This window comes from Dromaius novaehollandiae, chromosome 3 (assembly GCF_036370855.1).
Source record: "Dromaius novaehollandiae isolate bDroNov1 chromosome 3, bDroNov1.hap1, whole genome shotgun sequence".
NCBI lineage: Eukaryota > Metazoa > Chordata > Aves > Casuariiformes > Dromaiidae > Dromaius > Dromaius novaehollandiae.
The window spans coordinates 59,660,427-59,684,927 of record NC_088100.1 but is presented as its reverse complement, the minus strand read 5'-3'; the positions used below and the strand labels follow the sequence as shown (position 1 = coordinate 59,684,927).

At 40.7% G+C, this 24,501-nt stretch overlaps 1 protein-coding gene and 1 long non-coding RNA gene across 5 annotated transcripts in view; one reads left to right on the top strand and one right to left on the bottom strand.

The window, feature by feature from the left end:
* Positions 1–2,040: 2,040 nt before the first annotated feature.
* Positions 2,041–12,397, bottom strand: RNF146 (ring finger protein 146). Of its 4 annotated transcripts, none has more exons than XM_026105001.2 (4): positions 12,231–12,397; positions 8,338–8,445; positions 7,503–7,659; positions 2,041–3,813 (listed from the first exon to the last, which is right to left on the bottom strand). In XM_026105001.2, exon 4 carries the CDS (start codon positions 3,810–3,812, stop codon positions 2,754–2,756), a length of 1,059 nt encoding a protein of 352 aa, XP_025960786.1. In that variant the 5' UTR covers position 3,813; positions 7,503–7,659; positions 8,338–8,445; positions 12,231–12,397; the 3' UTR covers positions 2,041–2,753. The 4 variants fall into 4 exon arrangements, with proteins under 4 accessions (XP_025960786.1, XP_025960787.1, XP_025960788.1 ...); XM_026105002.2 differs by lacking the exon at positions 12,231–12,397 and adding an exon at positions 11,685–11,817; XM_026105003.2 differs by lacking the exon at positions 8,338–8,445.
* Positions 12,398–12,461: 64 nt separating this feature from the next.
* Positions 12,462–24,501, top strand: part of LOC112985992 (uncharacterized) — a 44,449-nt gene continuing 32,409 nt past the window's right edge. The window contains exon 1 of the long non-coding RNA XR_003259889.2: positions 12,462–12,546. This is a non-coding gene — a long non-coding RNA (uncharacterized LOC112985992). The remainder of the gene's footprint in view (positions 12,547–24,501) is intronic.

Genomic DNA, 24,501 nt, shown 5'->3' with positions numbered 1-24,501 from the left:
TCAGCTTTCTCCTAATTGAGTGCTGGCCTCCGTATGTCCTAGGGGCTCTCCTCAGCAAACCAGGCTTAATATTATATTGCAAAATGCCTACCTTGTTCCCTTGCCTCTGTGTACTGGGACAGCCTGAATGCTTAATTAGGCTGTAGCTGCTGAGCCAAATGTTTAAAGGTTGGACACTGTCACCCTAGGGATCACTTTTAGCAATATGGATACTTTATCATACTTGCTGTTGCCTATCCTTTGACAGAAGCATACTTACCAAATGGGCAACTTAGGTAAGCTAGATATTCTTACTGAACATTGGGCTTGTAATATGATTGTTCACCATGAGATGGGATTCCTATATTTGTGGCTTTCTCCTGAAACTGAAGAAATGTGGTACAAATTTATACTATTTTAATATCCTTTTCCCTTTCCATTCTGCTCTAGTGTGCCTGTAATGCAGTGTGGCTGTAGCTTAGCTAAAACTGACAGGAGAAAAGTCTCCTACTGAAGGTAATGGTTTAAATATAAGACAGGAATTAATGGTTACTTTTTCTTCCTAGCTTGATCTGTGGAGTGCATCTGCCACTCTGATGATTGGCTATTAAGCTCTTACCAGCCTTACTTTAATGGATTTTAGTAATTCACAGCTGCAGTCAGCCAGCAGGAGCCAAAGGCAGCATCCTGGGTGTTTGGCTGAAAAGAGGCCTGCCTCTCTACTTTGGTCAAGAATCTCCAAGGATAATCAAAGATAAAATCATTTGTAGATTGTTTGGGCTCAAAGTCCTGAAAAGATCTGTATGGCAAGTCATGTTCTTGTATTTTGCATCTTGCTTTTAACAATACATGCCTTCACATTAAGAGAAATGCATGTAAATGTAGGAAGCGTTCTTACTGAATGTTTTTACAGCACAAAGTGATTTTGATTAGAGCCACTGCACGCTAACTCAAAACAGAGAAGGAAATAAGAAAGCTAAGAACTGGAAGAAAAAACATTCCAAATCCTCTCTTTTTAAAATCCATGTTACTGACTTACTACAGAATTGGAATGCAATAGTAAAAATTTGTGATCAAGAAATTCCATTCCTAGCTGAGGAAGAAAAAGGTTTCCTTAGTCCATCCTACTCTCTGCTGCAATTTCCCTTCTATCCACTCTATTTTTCACTGTATATCCACTAATTTTCCTTCTATCTCATCTGTGGGCAAAGGAACCAGAAACTCGAGAACTTGCACAGCTCTGCCTGGAGCAGGCATGTCAGTCATCATCTCTGTAACAACAAGTCTGTGACTTAAAATTTAGAAGTTTAAGTCCATGATTTTAAAAAATACAACCATTAAAAGAGAATTAAATGGAGTAAGTCTACAGCACCTTTTGTTTGAAGATCTGAAGTACTTACATATCTGCTATTATCCTCTTCTATTCAGAGAGACATGCATTAAGAGTCACAGTTGAATTAGCTTTATTTTAAAGATGAAGCCTGGGATTGACTGGTGCTGTTTCTTGATTTGAAAAATGTAAAACAATTGCCATAGACAAAAAGCAAGCTGTACTTTTCAAGCTCTGGCTTCCTCAAATTCTGTAACATGCAGAAGTCATTTTGTAGCATTTGGGACCAATCCCAGAGTTGCATCTCCAATACATGCACAAAATCCTTTCTGTGCTGTCACTAGTTTTGCTTTGAAGAACAGATAAATAGCAGTGTAGTCCTTAACATATGTTCTTCATTATAAGGTCAAAATTGATTACTTAACCCTCTTTTATTTCAGCATGTTTCTGCTGTTAAAATTAAGGTTCTGTGGGATACTTTTGCCTACCATAACAGCAAAGTGAGCCAATCAGCTCTTGAGATGAGAAACAGTAAGCATTAAGCCCACAACTAATGCTATCCCAGCAGAGACACATACTCCTGTGGTGTTGTTTGTGATACAATCAGAGATGCCACAATTTCAAGATACCATTCAAAAACAATCCTCCCTTTCAGCAAACAGAGGAAGCTGGTTTATAGTAGTTTTGTTTAAAGTTTCCCCAATGAAGTTCAACTCACATGGAGACATATCCAAGATTGTTACTGATAAAATGTAGTTTTATTAAATTATAAATTCCGTAACAAAAACAAGACAGATCAAGACAGACCTCAAAAACAAAACTACAAGGACTAGATGGCAAAGCCAGTGAAAATGCCATGAAGAGTGTATAGGTAAGAATTTGCAACAAAAGTTAACAGCATTTTTACATTTCCATTGAAGGAAGGTAAATGATTGCTCTTTGTCTAGTAAAAACACATTTTAACTCCAAACTCGCATCTATTTTTCTCACATTAAATTAAGCATCCTGCTCACAGCCAACATCTTGTCTGCTCCCACATTCCTTTAGTGTTCTTTTCATACATCAATCCATGCAGAAAGTAGTAAGACACTTAATGCAACAGTCAGATAATGAAGACAATTCAAGTTGTACAGTAGATATACATTGGCCAAAAAGGGATCGAGTATCTCCAAGGGGAAAATTCTACAAAATAAACACAAGACGTTTTCAAGAAAACTGGGTATTGCTAAGCAGCTTTCAAACCATTAACAAGACAACCCAGTTTCTTACAGTTAGGCTCTTCCAGCTGAGACATGTTAAAGAGACTTAAGTTAAACAGGCTAAATCTGTTTCTCCCCTTCACCCCACCCTCCCACCAAATACACTGCTAGGTTCGAGTGCAACGCCAATGTGGACAGAAAATTTACAGATACAAGACTGAGTTTTTAATCACATGGCTCTGGATTTAAACTTCAGTAACCGTGCACTGTCCATCTGGCCTTCTGGATCTTACACTCATGTTTACCACCCCTCCCCCTGCTACTGGTCTATCCACTCCTGACTGGGTTGCGTTCGCATTCAAGTGTCTCTGCTGGGCAGAGGATGGGTGTTGCTGAAGGTGAGCAGGCACATCCTCGCTGTCGCTGCTAGCATCCGATTCAGTTTCCTCAACAGAGGTGTCAGGGGCTGGCACCCTACCAGAAGATGATGATTCATGGTCTTCTTCTCCTTCTCCCCTATGACTCCTTTCAGCCACATTGTCTCCATTTATATGTAACTGGACAAAAGAGTTCTCTAAAGAAGTGCTTGCATCAGATGATGGTGTTGAAGGACTCATCAGCTGACCATCTAGTGACGGTAGGGGCCTACCAGAAATGGACACTAGAGGCTGTCCAGCTGCAGCCCCCGGAGCCGGTGTACTGTCTGCACCATCAGCAGAGCTCTCTCTTGCTAGGTTGACAGTGTTAGCATCACAGTCCAACCTGAGCCCAGCCACTCCCTTCTTTGGTATATCTATTATGTCCCGTTTTATTTTCCTGCGGCGTCCATGCTCATTTCTCCTATACTGAACCATATTTTCAAGATCTGCTACATATAAAAACCCAGCGATTAGCATTTCAGTGCTCTTTTTGCCTTTGGAAAAGGCATCTTCCAGCTCTCTGCTGGTACGTTCATCATACTGCCACCAACCATTTCTACCTTCATAGTACCAAGCATATTCTCCATTGCCTCTGCTTGCTGCTTTGAGTTCTTCAGGTGACAGTAAGGTTGGCTTGTCAAGAAAATCCTCTGGAATCTCCTGCCGGCAGAGCGCACATCGTTTCCCAAGCCAAGAAGCTCCCTTCACACACAGATAGCAAAAAACGTGTTTACAAGGCAGACTTACTGGATGGACACATGTTTGCAGACAGATAGCACATTCAGGGACTGTCAGGGAAGGTGTTGCATTAGCACATGACTCATTTGTCTTCCTATTTGTGGGAAGCATGTTGATTGAATGATCTATTTCACCACAGCCAGCCATCCTACAGAGGATCAAAAATAAATTTAAATCAGTTTATTGGGTCAACCTAAACTGGTACCTTACCTCACCTCTGACATCACCACCCACATAAGATACTTACCTTAATTGAGGTAAGGTATCATTTATGAAGGTCAACTCTTAAAGAAAGTGGCAGGTTAACATTCTGTTTCTGGAGTTGAGAAATCAAATTGAATATTTGGAGACTTCCTTTTGCTAGTCACCAATCTCTGTTTCATTTTTAGCACATTGCCATGCCAAGTTAGAAAACAAATTTTGAAGTTTTGTCTTTTTCTGAAGTAGTGTTGATTAATGAACTTCACATAGCCTAAAGGTACTACAGTAGCTTAAGTCAGGCAGCTACTTGGGAGCCTCCTCAAGAAATTTCAACTGTAGAAAAAGAGCCATAGATGCTTTAAACTATCAAGAGGTGATCTACCTGCAAACATTGAACAAAATCTCTTTTCACAGTACTGGTGATCCTCACTTTGATTAAGGTATTGCTAGAACTGTGTCTCAAACCAGGTTTCCATAGTGCAAAATGTGCCTGACAGCAGCATCAAGCTGATTATTCCTACTCTCTGTTTCTTCCTATCCTTTGTTTCTTCCTCCCCGTACAGCACAGCATACCATCCCTCAAACTGGGCTCAGAACCACCACAGGGCTGCCGAATGAATTGGATTTGGAAACTGAGGAGGCTTTTTCAAAAGACATCCTAGATTTCTTTTTCCTAAACATCAGGTGAATTCCCTGATACAGCCAAGTGCACCTCAAAAGGAATTGTTCCAGTGCAGCAGGAGAGGCAGCATAATGCAGAAGCTGAAATATTACTGTTTGATTGGTTTGTAAAGACATTCCCTCTACCTTTTCTGGCCAAGTCTTATTTCCGTCATTAAAGGTGATTTTTGTAACTGACTGTAAGAAGGGCAGAACAAAAAATGCAGAACTGTGCTCCTTTGGCAGTTTGTAGCATTTTGATGGTTTAAAGATTCTAGCCTGAACATGGAAATGCCTACTCAACTACACTTTAGCCATGGCAATATTCCACAGTATATTCAATGAGAACTTTCCTTTTATGTTTGTATTTATTAGCAATCTAAAACAAACAGCAGATATCAAATGAGGGAAAAGAAGGGCTTTGGGGGCTGGGGCCTAAAAAGGTTTTTTTTTTTTATTATTTTTGTAAATCTCTCCAAGGAACATTCAGCAAAACTGCATCTCAGTGAAGCTGGTCTTCATTGTACTGGGAGTTGAAAATAGCTCACACGAACTTAACACAGAAGTGTTAAGACCTCTGGAGGTCTTCTAGTCCAATCTCCTTCTCTACATGGCACTACAACAAACACAAGATCACATCAGCCGCAGATTTTTATAGCTGGGTTTTTTGAAGCCTCTAAGGATAGTTTCCACAGCCTCCCTGGACAACCTGTTACAGTGCTGCACTACACTTCTAGTTAAATTTTTTAATTCAAGGAAAAATTCCTAGTGTTACTGCAAAAGCCTTCTCTGCTTTAGACATCTTATGAATACATGCTAGGATTTAAAAAAAAAAAAAAAAAGATTATGTTTCAGTATCTACATTTATCTTTTCAACAATGCATTGAAGTGCTATTTACTTAAGTGTATTTCTATTTGCTGTTCTGTTCTATCACTATAATTTCCTCGCAGAAGACCAATACCAATCTCTTTCATCCAATTTGTTATCAAGTCATTCTTCTAAAAAGCTCTATAGTGAACATTTTTTCTGAAGTAGCATATAATTGTGTCCACCTATATTTCAGTTTCTTATCTGAATTTCTTTCTCTGAGATTAAAAACAAATCTGTACACTAGGTCTTAAATCAGCATGCCAGATATAGACACATGATTACCTCCCGGTAACCATCTTTCTACTGTACAGTACACATGTATCTGAGACCGAGGCTAACAATGTTCTGAACAAGTTGCTTCCTGGGAGCCTCACACTTTTGAAGTTGTATTTTTGAACAGAATTTTACACTAAAACTTTTTTTTTAATAACGAAAGGCTTATTAGAAAAGTGAGGAAAGAAAGGCTATTAAGATTTCAGAATACTTGAGAATACAACTCAATCTGTATCTCACAACAGAAGAGCTGAAAAAAAAAATCCATGTATTGATTAACTTGTGCCAAGCATGGCTGAGGAAAAAGGATCTGAATTTTCACACGCTCCCATAATGACATACTGCTGTGCAAAAAAGACAGAGCCATAGAGATTTTTATTTCCATGCTACAGTTTTACAAAAGGCTTCTTCTCCCTGAATACACTCTATAAGGCTACTCTTTTCAAAGTCAAAGAAAAGATTAAAACAACCTGCAGATAAGTAACTTCTTACAAGTAGTCTGTCTTAATTAAGATTTCAGAGACGGTTGGGACTAAAAACGCAACTCATTTTGACATGTCAAATTCTGGTTCCATGAGCTAGTTTAGTAAACTAAAAGCAGAATGAAAGTTCTCACCTGTTCACTGAAAGTACAAAAAATGCTAACTTTTGAACTGTGCTCAATAGGTCAGCCACTAATTTGGGGGTTCTTTGATTGCTTATTAGGTCAAGTCAATAATGCAGCTTGTAAAAAGAAAGAAGGGATAAAAGTCCCACTTGAAATTCCTAAGCAATTCTTAATGACTTAGAGGAAAATATTATGTGTAAAATGAATACAGCTAGAGGACTAAACCCTTACCTCTAACCAAGCACTACTCAGCAACATAAAACTCTTTATATTATAAGAAAAACTGCAGTTGCATGTGCCCAGAATACAGGGCAACTAGTCACTTGAAGATTTAAAAACAAAAGGTTTAGTTGATTTAAAGGAAGATCCTCATTAATCCTTTTCTATTTACCTTTTTAAGTTTCAAAACTAGCTCTAACAGTTTGTTTATAAGTGTGCATGTGTGTTTAATACAACCTTTAGAACGGAGGAAAAACATGTAGGACTACTATTATGATTGCTGAGTTATGGCTGTAGAACTGTAGAAGCACTTTCATTCCAACTCCAGGGTGTTAAGAACTAAATAAAATTGACCACAGAGTATGTTTTCTTGAAGTTAATAGCAATAGATTATAACACAGCTGAATCAAAAAAGGCTTCATATTAGAACTCTTGTTATCAAATGCTAAAGCTCTGGTTTTTAGATGACTGGGTTCTTTTAATCACTCTTGACAACAGGGAAAATTACATTATTGAATAGCACAGCTAAAAATTAACTAATCTTGGGTACAAGTTTTAACAGCAATAGTATTTGAAGTATTTGGATCATCAATTCCGGTATAAATAAGGGAACAATGATTATCTGAATGCTGCAATTTAACACAAACACAGCCCAGAGCCAACTGAGAAGGAACTAGTCCACACTTTCACCAGATCTCACCTTTTGGTTTTCCTCCATTTTTGTTAGAATTAATTAACATTAAACCATACATTTAATTTTGTATGCTTAGGATGCACAGCCTAGAGTGCCTTCATCAACATACAAAGTATGCTTCGAAGAGACAACATATGAAAACTATATGCAAAGTCACCAGGCCTTCTGAGACTCTCAGAAAGAGAAGTAAATTCTCATAAAATCACCCCAGAACAGTTTTTCAAACTCCAGGTCAAATTCTGAACTGCAGCTACGCAGTCCCTCAAGGAGCTCACAAGTGTAAGTTAATTAACAAAACAACCAATAGCTTACTTTTTCTGAATAATTTCTACTGATGCATGCCACAGGACTAGAGTGTCCTCTCTTCAGACGTATTCTGCTAGGATGACAGGTCCTGCTTCCCACAGCTGGCTCATTCCTTATTTGTCCTGCCCAGTGGAACACTACAGTGTTTCAGCTTCCCTGCAAACTAATGGAAAGCAAATAATATCACTATTACAACAATGTTGAACAGAGGTGTAAGTGAGCAAAATACAATATCATGCCCCTGTTACAGAAAAGAAATTAGTGTCATTTCATCTACCTGATACAGGCTATTTTCAATATATAAAAACATTACCATCAGACTTCTGACTTATTTTTTACAATGACCAATTTTGGCCCTCATTTTGATGCCCCTTATTTTGATAATCTGACTTAAGCTAATTATCTTTTTCTAAAGTATTACAAAAGGCAATTAGCCATAGTAAGTTAATGCCTCATTTTCATAAAGTAACTATGTAAACAAAGGAGAAACAAGTTAGGTGCATGTTATGTTTACGCTAGTTTAACCTCTGGTAAGTGACTTCTTAAATTTAGAGAGTTTAGAAAGTCACCATGGCTTCCTAGACCTGTATATAAAAACATCCATATCACATCATTCCAATCTAACCTTGTATCTTGTCTCTAACAAGAACCTCTGAAAAAGAGAGCAAGGATGCAATTCAGCCTCCACACCCTCTGTGGTAATACACACCCCTCTTCAGACTACCAGTTAATGTCAGTCACAGTACATTTTGCAGTATCTCACTTACCAACCAGAATCAGAGCTAATTCATTTCAGAAATACAAAATAATCACTGGAAACTAGTAAGAGTCTAACAATTACCTAAATAACTCCACAGGAGGGAAACAGGAATCTGCAAAGTCGGGGAGAGCAGGGGTACCATCGAGATTTCAGTGTTGCATTCTCACGCTTTAAGCGGAAAGACCTGACCTAAAAAAGTTACCCTTAGTTACAGAAAATATTCATGAATCCTCTGTAAAAAGACTGATGAGCCATATATCTGTATTTTCATCTTTTCTGAGCTGTAGCTTTCAAGATGATTCTTAAGGAATTTGAACTACAAATTCCAATTGCTGCAAAATATGTTACATATACAAATGCTTTGAAGAGACCTGGGAATGTCATATTATTAGTCTTCAATTTGCTCGACTTACACCATTTCACCATAAACAGTGCATAGTTCAGACTTATGTATGGAGCAGAGCAAAAGTAAAGGAACAATAACTCTCTTAGAGAACATGAAGCATTTAGGATGATAGTATTCTGTGCTGTATTAATTCATAAAGTGATTGAATATTTATTACTGATAACAGCAGACAAATTTTTCAGATGGCTTCAGTGTAAGATGCATTACTCAAAATATTTTTATATCGCTCACTTCCATATAGCATTCAGTGTAGCTATTTTTAGAAAGAGTTCCTAGGGAAAAAATGCAAAATTAACATGCCAACCCATTTGTCCTAACACCTTTTTAAAAGGAGTAAGGTTCTCCCCTCGTCGTTCCAGTGACTCTCCCTTTCTTCACACATCAATCTAAAATTAAGAGCTGCAATCACATTAAAATTTTGGCTCTACTAATCCACTTAGACTGGATACTACAATTTGCTATGATCAAAGAGACAGTTGCAACAAGCTTGATGCTGTGGGTGTGGTGTTCATTCCTTCATCTTAGAAGCTGGCTTTCTTTTACTTCTGTAGGTATTGCTTGAAGCCTTTTATCTACTCTCTCTTACAATCCACTATTAGAGGTGGCACATCACACAATCAAATGTTATGTGAGAAAGAAGTTGGGTCAGCTCTGGCAGATTTCTTAGGAAATAAAAATGTGTGCACATATTCAAGGTATGTAATTATACCTAGAAGAATCCAATTAGGGTATAATTATAGGATTATAGTAAGGCAACTTTCTAATTGCTGTATAACTCTTAAAAAGAACTAGTTCACAAACTGACTTCAGGTAACCTCTACATTTCGCTAGATTGTTATTTATTTAATAAGCCAGTCTTGAAAAGTTTACTAAACAGAATAAAAGACACTTGTGGTTTTATACACACACCCCTTCCTGAACTCCTACTCCTTTAAAGTTAAGTGGGTAAGAGTTGCGTTCTATACTTAGCAATTAGTTTTCTGTCTGTGTTAGAAAAGCATGTAGTATGTGAAGTTACGCTATCCGCAGCAGTCTGTGAGAACCCCTTCCTCATGCACACTCACTAAAGCCATGAGTCCTCTCACACTGCTTTCAAAAGAGTTCGTTCAACACACAACAGACTAAGGCCAAACCCACTGGTCAGGAGCAACATCCAAGAAATTAAACTTTGCATCACCAACCAGGCAACAACTGCTCCCAAACTGATACTTAGTTAGCGTTTAACTAGTCTCTTTGTCCCCTTGAAAGTCTCTCAGGACGCTGACTGGAAGAAGTCACATCAGCTTCTTCCTTACAAACTTAAGATTTTGAAGTGGTGGACTTCCTATCAGACCTATCACTCCAAAGTGATTTGAGGTCTCTCTTAGGGCAAATTTCAAGCTTTTACTAGACCAAGATGGTACGAAACCATTTCTTGTCAGTTTAGTCATCGATCAGATTTTCAGTAAACAATCAGACCCAAGACAATTTTTTCTCTTTTCTATTACTTTGGAGACAAGAGTGACAGGAAAAAACAATAAAAATCAGAAACTTTCACATTTAAGCAGCAAACTTTCAATGTATCTAATAGAGCAAAACCTGAGTTGACCACTCATAAATAAAATGATACTGTATCAAAATTCCTGCAGGAGAAGCAAGCAGAAATAGGTTTGTCTCAACTTATCAATGCTTCAGGAACAGAAGGTTAGTACAGGAACACCTTTAAACTTGATTTACACGCACAGAAGGGAGGGGGGAGAGGAAGGAGAAATCAATTCTAATAACAAGACTTTTCTCCCACCAATTCCAGGACTCCATTGTTCAATAGTCTTTAAAAATACTGTAGTTTCATCTAAGTAAATGACAATTCAATTACATCTAAACTGATGGAGTATATTTTTAAGGAAACAAAAAGAACGCAATTTTTTCTTTCGCTTAATGCAAATTCCACATTACAGCAATTTAAACAACTAGTGCTTTAATTCAGCTGGAAAGGAACCACAATATTAACCACACAGCACTATAAAGCAAGTTGTTGCAAATGTTCAGTATTTAAGGTTACTCAAAACAGCTGAATCAAAATTCAGATTTCACTATCTATTCAGTGCTATTGCAACCTTTCACTTTTGATAAAACTGCTCCTGAAAGAGTCTCTAAAAACACATTAAGTAGCCCTGTGAAAACAGAGGCAGCAGTTAACAAAGTAGCAGGACTGTATTTTTAGTATTACAAATCTGACGAGCAAGACAGTTTAAAGCTCTGCTCCCTACTCCTCCTTATAAGTATTCTATGTATACTTGCATACTACAATACCAGTAACAAATCCTACAGTATTTCTAGTCCGTACAACAGAAAGATTAACCTAAGACAAAAGAATAAAACTTTTATTTGGTTTTATTTTAATTGTGAAATTCCACTGTTTGGAGCGTTCTGATATACACCACTACCTTGTTTGTGTGAAAACTCTTATTTACAAAATATTTTGTAATAATTTTCCTGTGGTGACAGTATGTATTGCACCAAAAGCGGGACCTATTTTCATGTCCCATTTAAACATTCTAAAAGGATGCAATCAAAATAGTAGAGCCCAGACCATCAAGCACAAAGAAACAAAAGCACTTCCATTAAAATACTGCGTACCTCTTTTTATGTGCTTCCTGCTGTGCTCTTAAGAATTTTCATATGATTTCTCTTCTAGTTTAACAAAGCTCATTACGGTAATGAAAGTAACCCAGCTAGAGCAATGACATTTTGCAAGGAGAGCGAGAACACACGCCACAAAATTATTTAAAAGGCCGCACGTGGCTATTTTGGTCGAAGGACTCTGCAGCACGCAAAGTCAGAGCTGGAGCTCCTGACCTATTTTATTATTGCACAAAGTGAAACCTGGGAATCAAGGCCCTAACACCGCACGCATCACGTACGTCTTTTCACACAGACTTAAGGGTGTCATCCCCCCCGGAGCACAGGCAAACTCAAACAGCCTCGGGCGGACGAGGCCCCCCACCCGCTGCCAGCGCCCGGCGAAGCGGCGGAGACTCACGTGAAGGGAGGCAGGGTCTCCTCGGCCGCCGCGGAGCAGCCTCCGGCCCCATGGAGTGCCCAGCGCGCCCAGCCCCAGGCTCCTCCCAGCGCGCCGCCGCGGCCGAAAACACCCGTCACGTGACGCGCCGGGGTTTTTTTTTTTTTTTTTGGGGGGTGGGGGTGGGGGTGGGCGCCCGCGGGTGCCGCTCCTGCTCGCGCCCAAACAATAACACGGGTCCGCAGGCGCCCCCCCCGCCCCGCGGGCGGGGCCGGCTCCTCAGCGCCGCCAGGCCGCCGCCGCGCTCCCGGGCCTTTTGTTCAGGGCCGGCACCTCCCCACCCGGCGAGCGAAGCGGGGAGGCCGCAGCACCCGCCCCCACCCGCCCTTTCCCTCGCCGGGAGGGGGGGACGGGAGCGCCGCCGCCGGCGGAGGAGGAAGGGACAGCGCCGCCCCCTATCCCGGGCGGCGGGGCTGGGGGGGCGCCGGCGGAGCGACCGTTAGCCTCCTCTTCCTGCGCGGCGCGCGCGGCCGCTGGCGTCGGAACGCAGCAGCGCCAAGGACTCACCCGCCGGGCCGGCTCGCGCCGCTCAGCCCGCTCCCAGGCGCCGCCGCCGTCACCGGCTGCCTCCTCCGGCCGCCGCCGTCGGGCGAGCGGGACGCGCCGACGTCACGCGCCGGGGTGGGGGGCCGGGTAGGAAAGCGCTGAACGCGCCACAGTGACGCTGCGGGGGGAGGGGTCGGGACGAGCGTCCCGGGGGGGTGGGGGCGTGCGCTCCCGTGACGCCACTCCGTGGCCCCGCCCCGTCAGCGCCGCCCCGCCCCGCAGCGGCGCCATGGCGGCGGGGACGGAGTGTGTCACGCGAGGGCGCTTGTGACGTAGCGTGAGCACACGGGGAGCGCGGGGCGCGTCACGGCAGGGCGCCCCTGGCCGCAGCGGGCACGGCGGGAGCCCGGGGGCGCCCGGCGTTTGGTGCCGGCTGGAGGGTCCCTGGCTGGGTCGCGGCGCCCGGACCCGGGGGACCGAGGTGGGAGCGGAGGGAATTTCTGTGCGTTTCTGGGTTTTTCTGCCCTGAAACCCCCGGTGCACTCGACAAGCCGCAGGTGCTGCTCCATCCGTGATAGGTCACTGGGGACGCGGGGGAAGAAAAATGAGCCTGGATGTGTCGCGCTTGTCCGACCTGAGGCCGATCTTGGCTGATGCTGGCCCCGACAGTGGGGCCGAGGAGCCGATGCCGCAGGGGCATGCCGGCCTTTCCAGGAGCGCGGCCCGTGTGGCTCCTTTGCCCTGAAACTTGAGGGGTTTGGCAGTCTGGCAGAGCCACAGCCCCAGCTTTACCAGGTTTCTGTGGCAGCGGGTCGGCTGCGCTGCGGCGGCCGTCACCCCGGGGGGAGCGGGACCTGGAGCTGGGTGCTCCACTCTCGTCTGGCCCCGGCCTGACCGCACAGCGCTGGCCTGCAAATGCAGTTCTTCTGAGAATTCTTGTCAATAGCAAATGGCTGTGCTGGGGCGAGAAGAAATAATCCACGCGGCATTCAAGGATGGTGTTCATTTTGATGGGGGAAGAGGGGCTGCATGTCAAAACAGTCGCTGCACGTGGATGCAGAGCTAGGTGTTTCAGCGTGGCAAAAAGTGCAAACTGTGTAGTCAGAGCTTGATAGACCCAGAAGTGGTTTTGGCTGCACTTTTTGATGGTGCTTGAACTCCCAGAAATCACAGGCACCAGAGAACATAACAAAGATCAACAATCTAAGAATACTAAATTCTAAATTTAGTCTGGAATACTAAAAAAAAGTGAATTTTTTAAATCACCAGACTTTTAGGAGTTTAGAACAGGCCACATATAATTGGCACTGTATTTAACAAATGTGACATAATTACGTTCAAGGACATATTTATATGGCAACCTGTACTGCTATTTAAGGAAGTCTTTGTGAGGCTGAGTCAAATAATAGAGATTAAAAAAACCCCTTTTTGGCAGTGAGTTTGTTCAGCAACAGTAGGCTTAATCCTTTGCTCAGCCAGACCTAGATCCTGTTGAAGTTACTGAGGTCAAATTCCCACTGGTTTCAATTGAAATCTGACCTAAAAAAGGAAAGTAAGTCTGGATTCTTAAGGGGTCTAAGGAGTTCAAGCAAAGCTACTCTCAATGCATTTGGCTTCATAAGAGAAGAAGCACCTTGGAAAAATATACTGAGTGAAAAAGAAAATCCATAGGTGCATTTTGATAGGTTGATGACAGCTTACTGCATCTGCAGGTCAATTGAGCAAGTGCACTGATGAATGCAAAATTTTACTTTACACTTTATGAATTATGGTGCAAACATGGAAGTTAAAGGAAGTATCACACTGTGCCAAAGCCAAAGAGTTAAATGCATTACATGCTACTGGCCTAAAGAGATAAGAAACACAAAAGTACCTAGTTGAATAGCTTGGAATAAGGGGATCAAAAATTATATTTTAAGATCTATTAAGATTATACCTCCTAAAATGTTACCTGCACTATTATCAATTGCTGTTATCAACTTCTATTTCAGTCAGAATACGTATTATTTGCCTATCTTTCTTGGTGCTACTGCTTTTGGCATGACAACATCCCATGTATTCCAAAGATGTTTTCCCTACTGTGTGTTAGTTTATACCTGCCTGTTATAACTGAAACCGCCTCAGTTATATCTCTCTGCTTCTGCTTGCTTTACAGTTCTCTTCTCTCATGTTTCTACTCTTTCTTTTATTTTTTTTTTAACCGTTGTCTACAATGTAATCCATCTGGAATTTATGTCTGATGCTTGCCACTAAGTTATTAATGAATAGAGTGGCTTGAAAAGTAAAGATTGACCAGACTAATCCTTAGAAGATACCACTAAATTTCTAGGGTTCCACCACTAATCTGTTGAAGATACTTTGACACTGGAAAACTATTGATCCATATTTCAGTGTTTCCATTTATACAGCATTTTTTCTGCTGCTTTAAAGTATATGATGCTGTATAAAAGCTTTGCTGATATGACAGTGTATTATATTCACTAAGGTCTCAATCTGTGCTGCACTTGCACAGTTTAGGAGAGATAGGAGAAAGCAGTTTCCTTCTGCTGTGGTTTGGACTGATGATATCAAAGGCGATTTGTGAGTTAGTGAGGAGAACCCCAGAATCGCTCCAAGTTACACTATCAGTAAGGGAGTGTATGATGTGTGGTATCATCCCCCCTTCCCACATTTCTGCACCTTCAGCGCATCTTCTGTGCTGAACAGGGAAAGATGTAAAGTTGGCAATGTGCCACTGAGGTCAAAATGTACCTTTGGCTGTTTTGTGCTAGCAGCCAGTGGAGGGGTAGAGGATTGAGCTCCAAAGCTGTAATTATATTAAAAGCAAATCCTGGTCTTGTTTAAATGACATATTTGCTTTATGAACTGCTGTTGCTTATAACTCAGTACATTCTTTTCCTCTAAGCTATTGCACAACATGGAACCCCCATGTTGCACTAGCATTTTCATTAAAGTGATATATTTTTTGTGGCCTTGAAGATTTACTAATAAATGGAAATTTTCTGGAATTCTTTTTTTTTTTTAATTGTATACATGGTTTTTACAGCCAGTGACAGAAGCTTGTCCCTCATACTACAAGTTTTAAGCATGCTAACAGTACAAAGTGGCCTAGCAGCCAGTTCAGCTAGGCAGCAAATCCTCCTGTGTGAAGCCAGTATTAGAGTAATTCTGTTATTTGCTCTCACTGGCACCTGACAGTCCTGGCTCTCTAGAGCACTCCCTGGCAAATAGTATAAAAGCAGTGCCCAGGGAGGTATCAGTGAGATAAAATTACATTTGCTTTAAACTGCAATTGCAGTCATTCTGGTGATGTGCAAAAGGGCCTGGCTGACTTGTAAATTGATCAACAGGAGTCAGAAGCACAGTCTTGGGTTTACGAGTAGTTTTTCACTTTGACTGAAACTATGCAAATTCATGTCTGTCAGCAGTCTACACTTACAGTTGTGCTGCATTGTAGCTAAACTGATTTCTGGTCATTATTTGTAGGTTGAGAGCAAAGTGTCAAGGCCAGAACTGGCCTATGAAAATCCAACTAATATACCTCATATAATGGCGGTACTGTATTTTGCTTACATAACCTAGATATGTAGCAACCTGTGCCAAATACACTTCTGTGCAACAATTTTGGGAGGACTGTGCTGTTTAGTGATGAGAACAATCCCATTTTGCTTTACAAATGGAAAGTTGAATGGTGCTGAGGAGAAGTGGGAAAAGAGAAGAGGTGAGAGAGAGTGGTATTTCTCAATTCTCTTAATCTGTGGCTTTCACTGGATCTGTACCCATTCTGCCTTTGAACTCCCAGGGAGAAATCCTGATAGTTTTGCTTCTACTTAGTGGCAGTAAAATTCCACATAGCATACAAAACAAATTTGTTTTATTGCCCCAGTTGGCAGGCAAGGTAAAATTTTCTTCCACTAGTAAGTAAACATTGACTTCTGCCATTATCCCAGCTGTCAGAGTTATATCACAGTGTATGTTGCTGTTGAATTGAAGTCATCCATATGGTGATGCAGACAAGCAGAACATCTCCCCACTCCCCCGCAAAATAAAATAGTTAGAGTGTATTTAAATCTTTTAGTTTTTCATGCAGAGTGTTTCCAGAATTAAAATCTACTGTTCCCAATAGTAAATCTTGTGCCTTAGTCTCAAGACCACTAAAATCTCTCTCTCTGACTTCCTCTCCATCAACAGAGACTAATAACCTAGTATTTGAAAAAACATGACACAAGATCTTCAAAATCTTGACATTTAAAAAAATTGTAAGGTTAGATTTTGGCTTGCTTTTAAATTTAGCCCCAGAGTTTTACATCTGTAGGCTTATGATTTTGTATGTAATTCTACAACTATAAGGCAGAAACTTTGTTTTAACTTTAATTAAAACTGATATTCTTCTATAATCATACATCTTCAGAAATTGAATCCTTTCAAAAACTAGTAGGTGTCAAGATTCTTGAGAAATGTAAAATACTAGTCATAGGAGATAGCACACATGACTACATTTTAGTAAAAGGAATGCAAAATATCTGCTATATGTTTCATTTAAAGATTAATGAATTACAAATTATGGTTTCCTTTAGTATTACTAGATGGTATATGGTAACTGTTAGGAAACTGAGCTCATCAAAATGCTTTTGACAGAGCATAAAGGTGCTACTGTCTCTCCTGATCCAGCTGGTGCACTGATCAGACTCCTGGCTCACAGAGGAAATACACACAAAATTATTCCTGACAATTAAAACTAGTAGTTGTACTCCAAACCCTGATCCTATTGTAATCAATAGCAAAACAGTGGTTCTGTGGGAATTTCCTGGGAAATTGCTCACTAGTGAGGCCTGTAGCACAGGGCAATATTTAAAAAGAGAAACTGTACTGAAACTCTTTAAGACATCCACCATTTGTTGGAAAGTTAGCAAAGTCCTCAAACTTTGTATGTCAGACTCTCTGAGCTACCTGCTTGTGAGCTCTCGGTAGAACATAGAAGTCCTTAAGGAGACAGAAAAAATGGAAATACAGACCTGTAATTTTTGTTAAGCCCACATGAAATATTGTAATTGCTATGCATGCAGCTTCTTTTACACTAGAGGGCACGTTATTCTTTTTACAAGTACTGTTTTTGAATGCTACAATAGCACCAATTACAACAGCATCTCCTATAGAAAACAAAAGGAATAAAAATAGATAAAATAGCAAAATAAAAAATAAAGTAAGAAAATAATAGAGCAGACTAGCAAAGAACAGACAAAACTAACTCCGTAAAAATATTTTTCCCCAGAAATCAGTTGATGTGAATTTTCGCATCTCAGGGAAATTCTGCTTCTGAATCCTTTAAAAGGCTGATGCAATTCGAGAAAGCTTCCTCTCTGGAGCTCCTGTTAGGACCTGGTAACATTACAACCTTAGGACATAAAAGTGTTCTAGCAAAGCAAATGCCAGCTAACAAGCACCAAAGTGTCTTGATCTTCAAGGCAAGTGATTTTGTTACTGTTTTATAAAAGAACCAAGAGCATGTCACGCTGTGCAGTGAAACAGGTCAACAACTTAAGTGGAGGTATTTCCACTTTCCAATTAAGATAATAATGTTTTAGTCTGGAGGTTTTCAATTCAAAGTTAAAACATCTCTGGATGAATCTGTCCTTTAGGCTTTACTTGTGTGAGAACGGGTCACATGAGCAAGATTTCCAGACACAATTTCACAGTTAAATCTTATTTCTCTTGTTGCCTATAGAAGTCAAATTTTTCTTAGTGCTTTTTAGCAAAAAACTAGTTATTTTCAGATGTTACTTTCCTGGGGTTTGCATCTTTGTTTTGTTTTGTTTTGCATACCTTGCTCTCTTCTATGCTTAGATTCTGGCATTTTTGGGGAGAGACCCTTTCATTGTGATGGGCAATATCATCTGAATATTTTATAATAGTTTCTCACAATGTCACCCGTTACCATAACAGCATTAAACATTTTGGAGGAGGACTCGGTGTGTAAGGGCTCTGCTCTGCTCTGCACGGCCTAACCCTGCCATGCCTTTGTTTCCACCAGTTTTCTCCCAGAGTTTGGCAGGGTAGTGCTCTCTGAATGGGTGTCCTTTCTACCTCAGCAGTGGGGAGAAAGAAAGGCACGAAGAAGATCTTGGGAGGGAAGGGAGTGAGGAGTGGGGCCTTGCTCTGCTGTGTGCAATCCCCTAGCATTGTATCAGGAGGAGGCTAGAGGAGGAGAGTCTCTCCGTCTTCCAGTGCAATCTCCACAGCAGAATTGGGTCGCACAGAAGCAGGTTTCAGTGCCTTGAGAAGATCAGCCTCAGAAATAGATCAGTTTCTGTAGTACTTAAAAACAACAAAAATTGTTTTTTAACAAGGTATAGAACTATGGTATAGAACTTGATGAGAACTGTGAGAGTAAGTAGCTATATCGCGCAGAAATGCTCACGTTGGCTACAACAGGTAACCATGTGTTATGACAGCATCTCTTTGTCTCCTGAGTAAGGAATAAACATAGTGTTAAGAAAATAATCAGGTTAAATGTTCTTGTTTGAAGTCTAGTCTCATTCTTTGTAAACTTAGATCTCCCAGTGTGGTGCCTATGCTGGTTGATATCACAGGGAATGCAGGATTAGGTCAGGCTTGTAATGCACTTTTTAGCTATGCAATCGAAATATCACTATCGTGCAATAGTGCTTCTTAATGTTTTTTGAATCTTTAAATGCCAATAACATAGACTAAATAAATGTCTGTGAGAAGGAGCTTCTTTCTATGGCTTCATCAGCCTTTTCTCCATAAAGAAAGAAAAGCAGAGAGAGTTAGTACAAAAATCTTAGAAAGAAATGTCAGTTAAAGCTTAAAATAAGCACACCACCTTAAATATTATAAGTGCTATTTCAATTACTCTCTCCCTTAATATCACATAGGGTGGGACAGTTAACAAGGATGATATTGCAGATGGGAACAATGCAGTATCACTTGCTTCGACATCCATTTTCTAAAGTGTTTTCAGACAATATGGCACAGTACAGGCAAGAATAATGCATTTCTTAATGGCATGAACTCTGAGCTGACAGGATTTCACTGAGGATTTGAGGCATGCATTAATTAGTAGTGCTGCACTGCCTGTTATATCTTAGAGTTTAACTAACAAATTCACTGAAGAAAAATAGCATCCATAAGCACTGATAATGGGATGTTCAGCATAGCTTGCAAAATAACTATTTGAACATTAAAAAAGAATAGTCAAAAGTTAATGATCTGGTTACACACAGCCCCTGACCCAGTATGTACTTACACACAACCTTGTATTTATTTACTTATTTTTGCAAGTAGTTTCACTGGATCTAGCATTGTCCATGTGAATATCTATGTGTTTAACTGCCTGCTGCCTTGCAATCTTGTTAGAGTGGTCCAGAGCAGAGATGAAGGTTTTTATGCTTCCTCCCAGAAAAGGGAACAAGAAAGGGTTCAAGAACATTTGAGTGCTATTAAACCCTGTGTAGATCTCGAATGAGGAGAGGGACAAGTCTGCATTCTGTCTGAGTTCTCTGACCAGCTAGTTTAAAAGTGGTATGAGCACATTCCCCTGCTGGCACCATTTATCAGGAGGAGGTAGAGTACCTGGCTAACTCTGGTAGAAGATAAATTACTTTGAATCTCGAGGGAAGGGATGTATTTTCCTGAAGCCTAGAGTGTAATACCCTTTCCTTTTGTATGCTTAATGCTTTAAATTAGGCCATTTCCTACTCATCATGTTACCTCTGGTGGTCCTGATTCTTCTGATGAGCAGGGTGCAAATCAGAATTTCATTTCATGTGGATTTCATAGAATGACAAGAATTAGATGCAACAACGCTGTATTTTCTCTCTGGACTATGAGGAAGAGGCAAGCAGAAGAAAGCAGAAGTTGGGGAAGGAAAGTTCAGAAAAGAATTACCATACTTCTGGGACCCAGAGTTCAGGAAATACGGCATTCTGAGCTCTGCTCTGGCATAAACGTTACCAAGTCAGTAGTCAGTTTATTTTTCTATGAGATGAGTTATAATACTTACCTATCTAACAGGGGCCTTGTGAGGATTCATTAGCTAAAATCATTTGAAGAGGGCAAGTGCAGAGTGGTAGTATTCTGCTGATGCCATAATCCTCTCCAGGTACGTAAGTGTCATCAAGGGACTCTCTGAGGAAAGCAGTTGTTTCTAAACAGCGGTTACTTACCATTTATTGTCTACTATATATGCATGAATTTGTATCTGCTTGGATTTTCTTTACTGCTTTTTTTCTTTTTAGTTTGGTTGACAGAAGCACAAGATGAAATTCATTTGCTCAGTTTGTGGTGATGATACCCTGGGAATTGCTACATATGAGCCTCAGCTTTTGTGTGCATCGGTTCATAATTATTGGTCTTGGTGGAATTAAAGTAAGAGTTGTATTCCAGAGCTGTTGTATGAATTAGATCTCTTGGTGTTTCTGTATCATTAGCTTGAAGTTTGGGTTTTTAGGTCTATTTTAATAATCCTAAAAGGTTTCTGATGTATTAATGATCTCTATATTCTTCTAAAGGGCTAAGGCAAGTAGACTGCATTTTTCTGTTTTATTCCAAGTTCTCACATGAGCTGCATTTTTAAAAGTATTCTAATTATGTAGAGCATTGAAAGCTGGAGGAAAAGAGCAATGAAATAAGGTGTTCTTATTTCTTGACTTTTGGCAGTGCTGATAAAAGTGATGAGGGGGAAGTATTAGATAAGGAGCCTCAGATCACTATACTATGTATTTCTGAATAAGATGTTACTTTGGGCTCAGTTCTGGCCCTTGTTCCTGCTGGTTAGCACTTTACTCCAGAATTAGTTTCACTGAGTTCAATTAATTCATTCAGATATATGATGATCACTTCTTCCATTGCTGTTTTTCTCTCTCCAAGGTAGTTGTGATAGGGTTCTTTAAATTCAGGTGATGGAAATGGCTACACAATTTCCATTAACTTTGAAATTTGCTCTGAAAATCTCATTTTGCCTGTCTCCATTCTGTGTCAGCATTTGGCGTTGCTGACTTTAACTGTGTAGTGGATAGTGCCGTAGGGACACATTCACAGCTAGAATAGCTCTGTGTGATTCCATGGAATTTAGCAGACTTTCAGCTACTATCAGCAATGAATAATGTACAGCTTTTAAATTGCCAGGCAGGTGAATGGCAAGATGTCTGGGCTACATCCATCCCCAATATAAATTCCTGGATTTATACCAGTGCTGAATTTATGACGTCTGCTTACCTGGGGGCTCAAAGCTGCCCTCATTATTTGTGTTGAGCAGTATGCTACGACTGTATTGTTCCACTTAACGTAGATTAAATTCACTGCTGTTGTTCGAACATATCACTCCTTGGGTTTCAGTGAAATGACACTGAATTACACGTGCAGCAAATTGCTCCCTATGATTTCATCCAAGATTCCTTTAGAATCAACATAATTGAATAGTGAAACAAATCTGAATCAGACGCTAATATCTTACAGTGAGCAGTTAGGCTAGAAAAAGTGGTCAGATATGTATGAAGGAATTCATTTACTCACTTCTGATCTATATTGCAAACTGCATAAAGCTAAACATTTCAAAGACTGAGCGGTACACCCTATAGGAGGCATGGTGTTGTTGGTTTGAAAAAAATGATGAACAGTCTTGCACTTTCACATGTGTTTCCGTAGCATGGAAGCTATTCCTCTATTTTTAAGGAATGTATGCAGTTGTATACATCCTCACATACAGCGTTGTGAAGAAGCTGGATGCTTCATGCTCTTTATTCTGTGGCAAAGTTTCTGTGGTGCTCAGGCCCAGCATATTAGAAATTCTGTGTAGGTTCACTTAAATTAGCACTGATGTTTTTGTTTCAGCTTGATGGGACATTGGTTAATTGTGTTGATGAAGCAATTGTTTGCATTATCTAGCTTATTATACCTCCTCACTCCCACTTCAGTTTCCAGGCTGCTCTAGAACGCCACAGGGGTATAAATTACAGCATTCTGCAAGAGGAGCAGAAAGCTTTGGCAGCTCTGTGGAGGGGTATTCGAGGCTCAGGATATCTGTGCAGATGTCACAGGCAGTCTGGGATTGCTGGGTACGTGTGGAAGGTGGATATTTCTGCTGAAAAATTTGGCAGTGGTGTGATTATTCTATGGTTTTACTTGATATCATCAGGTTTTATTCTTCAGTGAGGTGAATGGTATCTTTCTTCATTCCTGTTTGATTAGTTGAAGAGCTGCTGAATCCTCTGCAGGAGCCTGGATTTCTTAGTGTTATTTTCTGATAAAGATTATCTCTAGCAAAGGCATACAAAGCTCTCGTAGCTAACATAAGGATGTGAGAGAGTCAGCTTTACGTAGAGCCAGAATTTATAAAAGACTGTTCTTTAAATGGTCACCTAGTTAAAATTCAGTAGCAGTCAAGATCTGTTTGGAAAATAAGAAAGCTCATATTGAGGAGGTGCCTGGGAGGACAAAAGACTGGTGAGGAGAAGGGTAGAGAGGGGAAGACTCTTAAAGTAAAGTTCAGACACATAGTTCAGTTATGGTAGCTTAATAGCTGATGCTGTCAGTTGAGCACCCATAACTGTCTCTGCATAAACTTTTTAAACCACAAGGAGAAAGGTCAAAGCTAGGTCACAGTGGGTGAGATTCAATGAGCCTCAAACACATTTCAGCATCTACATGTAGGTATCTATAGATGTGCCACATTTCTAACCACCCACTTAAGTCTGTGGAGACAGATGTTGCATTCAAGTGCCCACATACAAGTGTCTTGTGCCTTTTGCAGTGCTTTAGGGTGTTTGAGACACCCATGTGGGGCTTGCAGATATGACACAGTGCCTATGGGATACCCATGTCCTTCTGCAATGGTAGCTGGATGCCAGGCAAGCTACCCCGGGGCATCTCAAATGGCATTTCTGCCTGTGTTCAGTCAGTGGCACTGAGCTCGTAGTCAATATAGTTGGAAGAGTCTCTGGATCCAATCAGCTCACCCTAAAGTAGACACTGAAGGTGAGACACAGTTGCTGTGACATGTAATGCCATTTAAGAGGGTATGTGAGAATTATGCATCAGACTTGTGGATGTGAAACAGGCCGTATGGGAGAACTGTGTCCTTTTTCAAGTGGTGCCTGGAAGTCAGATGGGATGTGATAGGGAATGTAAAGTGGCCCTGGTCACCTCTGTTTAGACAACCGAATCATCCTCCAGGCCTCAGTACCGTCCTCAGTAACTGTATTTACCAGTTCTCCATTGATGGTAACAGGAGTTTAAAGACCTAACCTGGGCAGACACATCCACGGAGACGCTTAGTTAGGCATTTTTATCTCAGACTAAATAAACCTCATCCTTTCTCTCAGAACTGAAACAAACATAGGTCATACAGAGAGACTGCAACCAACCACTGCTGTGGCTCAGCTGACATGTTGTGGCTTGGCAAGTTGCCTGACTATGCATCCAAGACCATCATTTTGTAGTGGGAGTTGTGCTTCCCCATCCCCAAGCATGTGCATGCTGATAGAAGCCAATGATCTTAAAGGCAGTTTAAAGAGCAGAAGAGAGGGCTTCGAAAGAGAGGCTGTGGCTAAAACAGCCTGGTTGATAACAGTTGCATTGCTCAGAGCTGCAAAAGCTTTTTTGTCCTCACAGCAGATCTTGAAGAATTGCATCACATGAGCTTACATTTGTGATCTGTTTATCATATATAATGAATTATACATAAAAATTCCTGTTGTGTGATGGCAGTGAATGGACTGTACAACATATACAAGAGACACTAAAGTTTTCATCTTTCCACTGCCCATCTCTGGGTCTAAAAGTGGAATAACACAGTAATAGAGTAGTTACCATAGTATTCTTTAACAATGGAAGTCTTGTTGATAGTCAAACATTTAAATTAGAAAAATCCATTTCTCAAGATGCAGTGAAAGACAGCATTGTTAACTGCCAGTACCCATAGCTTAACAGGTAATTGCAGTTATGTATGGGCCCTGCTCTTGTCCGATTAAACTGATTTACCCAATAATTGAAGGCTTATTGTAATATCCATACTGTGTTATTTCTGAACAATAGAAGACTGAGGCCTAAAGAGTATCCAGTGGAACAAGCTACCTCCTGCATGCCAATAAATTACCCAGTTACTGTTACAAACAAGAGGCATTGTGTTCTGCCAGACCTACAACAAAGAAAGCATTATCTGCCTGGCCTGTACATTGAAGAACAATAATCTGTATTTCCAAAGTTAAAACTGTAATTAAACTATTACTATGAGTCCACAAAACAAAAATGAGGAAAGTGATAGTGTTAGGTC

Coding starts and splice junctions, on each gene's coding strand:
- RNF146 (XM_026105001.2), bottom strand. CDS start 3,812: ATGGCTGGCTGTGGTGAAATAGATCATTCAATCAACATGCTTCCCACA.